General features: G+C 34.1%; 1 protein-coding gene across 1 annotated transcript; it reads left to right on the top strand.

Moving 5' to 3' along the window:
* Window positions 1–6,605: 6,605 nt before the first annotated feature.
* LOC101726441 (olfactory receptor 10C1) lies at window positions 6,606–7,628 on the top strand. The gene has a single exon (XM_004875460.2). The coding sequence runs from the start codon at window positions 6,606–6,608 to the stop codon at window positions 7,566–7,568; it is 963 nt and encodes a 320-aa protein (XP_004875517.1). The 3' UTR covers window positions 7,569–7,628.
* The last annotated feature ends 1,750 nt before the right edge of the window (window positions 7,629–9,378 follow it).

Below are 9,378 nucleotides of genomic sequence, written 5' to 3'. Positions count from 1 at the left end.
CCAAAGGATTCAGTTGAAAGTCTGGAGCTCAATCAGTGTTGTGTCCTGTGCAAGTCCATGTCAGGAGCCTGATTGTTCTGAGATGGAAGGCTGAAGAATCTACACTGGAAGCCTGAAGGATCCATGCTGGAAAGTCCAAGAGTATGCACTAGAAGGCATGAGATGATGTCCAAGGTGAAGACTGGACCTCCTTCAAAGGAACAGAAGCAGCCTTGCCCTTTCTCATTTCTCCATTATAACATCCAGGCGAGGAGCTGCCCTAGCGTGAGTTCTCCTCATCCTGGGCACCCAAGGGCATGGGATTGCTGATGTAAGCTTCTCTTAATCAAACTTATCAAGCTGACACAATCAATCAACTGTCACATTATATAATAAATTCAACAATAGACTATTCATAGTTTCCACTTCCTCTTACCCTTAAACATGTTGTTACAGTATTGTACAAAATTTTGTTTAGTTCATCTAAATTGGAATATTATTTTATAAGGTTTTGATAAAATTTTATTACTTTTAAATTTCTAGTTGTTTCTGCCCATAAATTTTATATTATTAAATTAACCTTTTCTCAATTCATTCTTGCTTAATTTTATTAATCTTTCCAAAAGAAAGATGTGTTTAGTTTTCTTCTTCTATTCTTTAATTTTTTTCTATCATCTCATTTATTTCTGTTCTTGCACTTATTATAACCTCCTTTCTCTGTGCTTTAGATTTAATTTGGTCTCCTTTCATTCTATGACATAAACATACATTATTGTTATAAAACATTATTCTATTCTTACATAAACATCAAAAATTATAATTTCATTCAAATAAATCTTTTTTAGATTAAATAATAAAACTACATTGATGTATAAAAGTTGTAAGAATATCTTACCTGTTACTTTTATGATTCTGTAATCTGCATCTAAAAACAGAAATGTCCAATATTAGCCTCAAATTAATAGATTTCTTTTTCATAGTGAAATATGCTGTCAATTCCACAGCTATATTACGGGCAGTGCTGCATCAATTAAATTGGTAAATAAATTATAGAGTAAACAGTAGGTTTCACTCTACCAGAGTCAAGTGTTTAAAAATGAAGATAGGGAAATGGTTAGAATGAACACTGATACAGAAACATTATTGGACATTTATATAAAGTTACTGCTTTTAAACAAACACAAAAATAGATATATGTGCACAGCTGTATTTCCTGCCTCTATTCATAAAAGAGCCTAGAAACAGTGACACTTTAACTTTGAATGAGGACACCTACAGCTCACATCTTTGATTTCAAATATCACTCTGTAAAAAAGGAAGAAGAGCTCTTTGAAGAAATTTCTGATGCTAGATCTGGAGAAGAATGTGCACGAACAGATTCTTGAATATTTTTTCAAGCCATAAACTTACAAAGTGATTTTGAAGTAAAAAGATAATTCAAATGGTTATGGAAGACAACTTGAAGGGACTTCCACTAAACAAATCTTGGAAAATTGAGCAAAAATAAAAAGTATAGTGGAAAATAGTTCATACAATAAAGTGAGAATTCATAAGTTGAACAAATGGAAGAGAAACAGAAGCTCTATTTCATACAACTAATAAATGTTAGAAGCAGTGATAAAATTAAAAAATTGTCAATTGGCAATCATCATATTATTAATTATATTAGACATGAATAATTAATACATGGTTGAATCAGCAGAGGAGTGTCTGATGAAAAGATATTTATTAATTGAATATACAAATTTCCTATTAATTACAAATGTATAAACAATAACTTCACTGTGGAAACTGGCAGACACCACCTCAACCAAGTGATCAAACTCATTTTTATTAGCATTGGGACAAAAAGAATGCACTGAGAAAGACAGGATTAGATCCTGAGTCTCACTTGTGGGAAAGTTGATAAAATTTGATACAAGTGTATAGATTAGATAATAGTATTGCATTACTGTTATCTTAATCTTTTAAGTTTTATGTGTCATGTTTGAAAGTATTTTTGTGAGAATATTCTTAGTTTTGGAAAATTTATATCCAGTGCTGGGGATTTAGCTCAGTGGTTCCCAAGCCTGCCTTGCAAGTGCAAGGTCCCAAGTTCAATCCCCAATACTAATGAAAAAGAAAAAAAATTATATCCATATTGCAGAACGTTTTAGAGAAAGATAGGGAAGAAATTTATTAAAGATTTGGAAAATACTCTGTACCACTTTTTAAATTTTTTACTAGATTTCATCCATATAATTAATTATGTAAAGTATAGACAGAAAAACAAACACAAAATGTATTGGAAGTTAATAGTTTATACTAAAATGTATCTTAAAATAGTTTCTTGAATGTTTTAAAAATTTAAAATATGCTGAAGGCAGGACTTAAATATCTCTCATTGAGCTATTTTCCATTCTGTACACATATAACAAAAATCACTGTGAGAGAAATTAGGGAAATCACACCTTTCAGAATAGCATCAAAAAAATGAAATAAGAATCAATCTAACAAAGGAAGTAAAAGGTCTTTACACTGAAAATGACAGTACTCTGTATAACCAGATCAAAGAGGATATCAGAAAATGGAAAGATATCCCTTGGTCCTGGAGAGGAAGAGACATCATTGTGAAAATGGCCATATTTCCCAATTTGTCACACAGATTTAATGCAATCCCTATCAAAATACCAATAGCACACCTCAGAGAATTAGAGAAAACATTCCTAAAATTCATTTGGAACTAGAAGAGACCTAGAAAAGCAAAAACAATTCTATGAAACAAAGGCAAGGTAGAGGACATCATAATCCCTCACTCAAATTTATACTACAAAGCTACTGAGATTTAATTTTTTAAAAAAACATAGTAATGGCAAAAAAAGAAAAAAAAAGACCCAAGAATCAAAGGAACAGATTAGAAAATACAGAAACAACTCTAAACACACACTGCCACATTATCTTCAACGAAGGGGCCAAGTGCGTTCACTGGAAGACAGATAGTGTCTTCAATAAATGGTGCTGGAAAAACTGGCTTTCCATATGCCAAAGACTAAAACTAGACTCATGTCTCTCACCATCCACTAAACTAAAATCAAAATGGATCAAACATCTAAATATTAAAACAGAAACACTAGATCTCCTGGAAGAGAGAATAGGTAGAACTCATGAGAACATAGGTGCAGGCAAAGGCTTTATGAAGAAAACCCTAATTGCACAGGAAATATTACAAAGAATCAACAACTGAGACTTCATCTTATTAAGAAGGTTTTGACCAGCAAAAGAAATCAACAACAGAGTAAAGATACAACCCACAGAGTAAGAAAAAAAAATTGCCAGCTGTCCATCAACAAAGGACTCATACCTAGAATGTATAAAAATCTCAAAAAATCAGACCCCCCAAATTTAAAATTCAATCCAAAGATGGGCATCTGAAATGAATACACACTTCTCAAATGAAGAAGTACAAACAGCAAATAAATATGTTAAAAAATTGCAAGCAAAGAATGAAACTTTATTAAAGCTTGCCAAGAGAATAAATCACTCTAAACATAATAGAAATCACATAAGGATTTTTCAAAGATACTTTGTGTATAAAATTGAAGTAAATGCAGTTGGAGCTTTGAGTCAATAATAGTCTCATCCACAACTCACAATGTGGGAAAAAGTCTTCACCTACTCTTCCTCAGACAAAGGTCTACTACCTCAAATCTATAAAGAACTTAAAAATATCAGACCTCCCAAATTTAAAGACCCAATCCAAAAATGGGCAGCTGAAATGAACAGACATTTCTCACACAAAGAAGTAGAAATAGCAAATAAATACATGAAAAAATGTTCAACATCACTGGTCATTCGAGAGATGCAAATGAAAACAACGTTGAGATTCTACTTCACTCCAGAAAGAATGGCTGCTATCATGAAATCAACCAATACCAAATGCTGGCGGGGCTGTGGGGAAAGAGGAACCCTGCTCCACTGCTGGTGGGAGTGTAGACTGGTGCAACCACTGTGGAAATCAGTATGGAGAGACCTCAAAGAACTAGGACTGGAAGTCCCATTTGACCCCGCTATTCCACTGCTGGGGATCTTCCCCAAAGAATTAAAAGAATCATACCACAGTGATATATGTGCACCCATGTTCATAGCAGCACAGTTTGTAATAGCTAAAACTTGGAAACAGCCCAAAAGCCCATCAACTGGAGATTGGATAAAGAAAATATGGTTTTTTTATAAAATGGAGTACTACTCAGCCATAAAAAATGAGAAATTAGAGACATTTATAGCTAAGTGGATGCACATTGAGGCAATACTCTTAAGTGAAATAAATAGGACACACATGTGTAAATACCAAATAGTTTCTCTGGTGTGAGAAACTGAAAGTGTAAATAAGGACTAAATGTATAATAGGTCATGTGAAATAGGAAGACAAGGGGCAAAGGGGAAGGAAGTGGGAGGGCTAGGGGAAAGGATAGAAGGGAATGGGATTAATATGAGAAAATGGAAAAATAGGAACAAAATCTTTGTAAATAGGGAGGAATGGAGGGGTTGAAGGGAGGGCTGGGCAAGGGTGAAAAATAAGAACCAAGAGAGACTATGTAAAGGTGCAAATTTCCAATGATGAATGTCATTATACTGTACACCTGAAATGTACCAATGATTAGAATGAATAATTGCTAATGCAAACTAGGAAGAAAAGGTCCAAAGGGGTAGGGGTAGTGGGAGGGGCAGGGGAAAGGAAAGAAGGGAAAGAAAAAATGCCGAGAAATGGAAAAATGGAAATAAAGTCTTTGTAAATCGGGAAGGGTGGAGGGGGTGAAGGGAGGGCTAGGAATGGGGAAAAAATAAGAACCAAGATGCATTATGTAAAGGTACAATTCCCAATGAGAAATGTAATTGTGTTGTATACCTACAATGTACCAATAAAAGAATTTAATAAAGTGTCCAAAAAAAAAAAAAAAAAAAAAGAACCACTGCAAGCTGCTGGGTTTGATAAAGGCAAAAGGAATACAAATTGGATAATGGAAGTAGATAGCTATAAATACCACATGAGTAGTAATAGAAAGGAGAACTGTAATTGTCATGAGTATTCCCTTCTCATTTTGTTAAGAATTCATATGTACAGAATCCACCAAAAGCTACATAAACACCTCAGCATTTTGCCATGCAAATAAATGTCTGGAAGCTAATGACCACAACCTTGAGTACCTCTTGTAAGTAGTGGCCAAAGGTAACTTTTATTAATCTTAGGACACCTCAATAAATTTAGTAATAAAGTATTTATACAATTTTTTCTTTTCTTGTTGTATACTTTTTTTCACAATCTATATATATAAATACATACACCAACATATATATTTTTTAAAATCACTTACATTCCTTTCTTGTTTCTATGTCATGTAACATAAGGTTCACTGACTCATATCAGTATTTATTGTTAATTTTATGTCATAGTACTTAAGTAATTTGATATCAAAAGAAAGGAGCATCACTCAAAAAATTTTTCTCCTCTACTAGGGAGAGAATTAATACATTTTTGTTGTACACAGGATAACTGCATCACATTAGGTGGAACTATTGCTTGTTGCCGTCTTTATTTAACTTAAGTATAGTTTAAGGAGATGCACTTGAATCCTAAATTGATTGAGGTGAACATGTGATGGTTAATTTGAGGTACCAACTTGAATGGGTTGAGAATATCTAAACACTTGATAAATCATTACTTTCAGTGTGTTTACAGTGGTGTTTCAGAAGACATTAGCATGTGAGTCTGAGTGTGGACTAGGTAGCAAAGATCCACCATCAGTGTGGCAAGCATCATCTAATTAGCTGAGGGTCAAAGAAAGTCCAAAAGAACAAAAATAAAGAACATTCATTGTTCTTATTGTTTAACATATTCCTCTGGAGACTAGCATAATTAAGCCACACAATGTACATAATCCCTATGGTCTCTAAAATGAATAAAAATACTGCCTATTCTATCATCATGTTATAATTTGGGATGTAGGAAGTTTAGAAGCCCAAAAGGAAAAAGAAAATTTACCTTGCAACTCTAGGTATGTCCTCATAGTCACAATTTCCTGTAAAATTGCTTTAAAATTGTGGAAAGGAGATTTTGTTAGTGTTAGTTTCTTTGAATAGTACCTTCCTAATCTTGGCTTATTTTGCTCAAATCAAAATGAGTAAAAATATGTGTGCAAATAAGCGGATGGACATATACTCCTTTCAGACTCATAACAGTAGCTTTAAAGGGGGGTTGTAAAATTCAGAACATCAGAATATAACACTTTTATATTTTTTTCTCTCTGCATTTATGTGTTATGTGACTCCTTTACATTAGATTGTCTTCATATATTAATTTCATAACAGCTTAATTAGAACAAATTCAGAATCTGAACTTAACAGTATCCAAAAATGATGTTTCGGTTTCAGTGAGAATAGAGTAAGATCTACAACTCAAAATGGGCAAGGAAAATGCATCCATTTTAAATGAGTAGCTATTCAGGAAGGTGTAACAGAGGAACTCAGGTGTCTAGATTCTCATTTAAGATCACTGATTCTAGGAGACCGTCTTTATTGAAGTTTGATACATAGCTGTGCTAGATGACTGGATTTCTAGGTACTATCTACTTTCTCTGTTGTGTTCACAGATGTCTGGATCTGAGCCCATGATGAGTGGAAACCAGTCCCTCTGCATTAAATTCACTTTTATGGCTTTTTCTTCACTAGCAGAGTTACAGCCTGTACTCTTCATGGTGTTCTTAATAGTCTACTTATTTACAGTGGGAGGAAACCTCATCATCATTTGTCTGATCTGGGTCACCCCTTCCCTGCACACTCCCATGTATTTCTTCCTAGTGAACCTTTCCTTTTTGGAGATGTGCTACATCACCAGTGTGATGCCTCAGACACTGGTGCACCTGCTGGTGGGGACCAAGACCATAAGTGTGGGGGGCTGTGCAGCCCAGATGTATGTATTTACCATCTTGGGACTGACAGAATGCTGCCTGCTAGCAGCCATGGCTTATGACCGCTTTGTAGCTATTTGTTACCCATTGCATTACACTTCCAGGATGAGCTCTTCTGTCTGTTTGAAATTGGCTGCAGCATCATGGATCACCGGAGGGGTGGTGGAGTCAGCCCAGACCACCTGGATCTTCAGTCTGCCCTTCTGTGGGACAGGAAAGATTGAGCACTTCTTTTGTGACATCATGCCTGTAGTAGAACTGGCTTGTGTGGATACTTCTCACAATGAAACCGTGTTGTTTGCTGTCTCTGTGGTCTTTATTATGGGTCCTTGTCTCCTCATTCTGTGCTCTTATGTGCACATCCTTGTGACCATCTTCAGGATCCCTTCAGCAGCTGGCCGGCACAAAGCTTTCTCCACATGTTCCTCTCATATCCTGGTTGTTTCTCTGTTCTTTGGCACAGCCTTGTTCACTTATCTCCAACCCAAGAATTCACACACTCCAGACACAGACAAGGCCACTGCACTCATGTACACGGTGGTCACACCTGCTCTGAATCCTGTCATCTATACTTTGAGGAACAAGGAAGTGAAGGAAGCCTTTCACAGAGTAACACACAAGAATCCACTTAGACAAATGGCTTAATCCAGCCCTAGTAGCTGTAATTTTTATTATTTTGCAGTCCTACCCCAAGACTTTATGACCCCTCTACCAGGGTATATTGTCACTGATGTTTTTTACCCTAGCAATCAAGGACACTTGTATTTGTTCTATATTTTTTAATGCAAGCAAGCAAAAGAATGCAGAAGTTGGATCATTCAATTGCCTAATCATTCCTTAATCGAACTATATTTACTAACATCTCCTGTGTCATGAGCAACATTTTTAAAAAATTGATGGAAATATTTAAAATTTAATACTGTGGAGATAAAAAGTATAAAATACAATTCTAAAACATATTGCCCTCTACATCAATATACTAAAGGAACATATATACTTGTCATTATAAACAATTGTTTAAAAGTTGATCCTCGGGACCATTGATCCTGACAGTATTGCCTTGCTGGTAACTACTATCCTTCTAGAAATCCTCTTAGGTAGAGTGAATCAGAATTTTGACAACTGGATAATATTTGGCTTTGGGCCCTGAACTGCTAAGTAAAGTTGGAAGGATATAAGAGGTAACATGCCCAATTAAGCCTGAAGTTTTACTATACAGAAGTATTAGATGTAACTGTATTTATGGTGATAAAGAATTGGTTTAAATATAGAATAAGGATTTTTGTCTCCATGATTATTTTTTGCTCATTTACTTTCTGTACCTGGGGAGTAGAAAGCAAATTCTCAAATTCCAGAGCTAGAGCTGAATATCAGGAGAAAAGATATGAATTATTTCATGTGGACTTCTTCTTATAGTTCAACTTTCCCTTGTACTACTGATATTTTAAATAACTGAACTATTATTTTGCTTAAGGAAGCCTTCACAAATACAAACATAACATTTTAAAATTAATCAGTGGATGTAAGACTTCAAGGAAAGTCCCAAGAACATATTTATGTAGAATGCATTTAATGTGATGAATTTTTAAAAATTATAGTGAAACACTCCTTATGACTCATTACTCAAACTGAATATGGACCACTTATATTATTTCTTTTTATATTTCTATTTTGTATTTACAACCACTTAGTCCTATGAGTGAACAACAAAGTATACAATCAGCTTTATAAGTACATTATTTATTCACAGAGATACTTCCATCATAAATACAAGTGTTTTATAAAAGGTTGTGCAAAGTTATTTGATTTACTTTTAAGATTAAAGAACCCAGTGCTTTGAAAAATAAAATTTAAACAGCCTGTATACATTTTATGTACACAGAGAAATTTTTTGTATCTCTTTTTGTTTATTTCTTGCTGCTATTGTTGTTTTGGTGGTAGAGTTTCATTGGCTGTAAATAGCTTTTTTGTGTTTTCCAATGCAAAACATCCCCTTTATAATAAACACTTAATATTTTTGAAATTTTCTCTATGAAATGTTTTCAAAATATTCTTCCCTTTTAATATGTAGTAACACGATCCAATGATAGGTGAAACAATTGTTTTATTTTTGATAATTCTTATAGGTCATGAAGATTGAGTTTTAATCATTGCTGATAATCACCTGGTACATATCCAGACCCTGAATAGTCATAAACAGCAGTTACTTGTTATTTAGACTAAAAACTCAATGTATTTTCAGTTATTTGAGAAATTCATTTTACCCCAAAACTGACTGTTCTTCAAGAAGATGTATTATATTTATAATACAATATTGTACTATTGTATTTGTATTTTGACTTTGCTTCCAGCCACTGTAGTATTCTGGATGCCATAGAACCTTGTATTAAGTAAAGTCAAGTAATTAAAATATTAATGAGCAGTAAGCTAAGTACTGTCAACACAAATGTAATGT

Source organism: Heterocephalus glaber, unplaced genomic scaffold (assembly GCF_053883595.1).
Source record: "Heterocephalus glaber isolate CG9 unplaced genomic scaffold, H.glaber_assembly_v1.0 deba00001569, whole genome shotgun sequence".
Classification (NCBI taxonomy): Eukaryota; Metazoa; Chordata; class Mammalia; order Rodentia; family Bathyergidae; genus Heterocephalus; species Heterocephalus glaber.
Note: the sequence above shows the minus strand (reverse complement) of the source record. Positions and strands in the feature narration are given on the sequence as shown.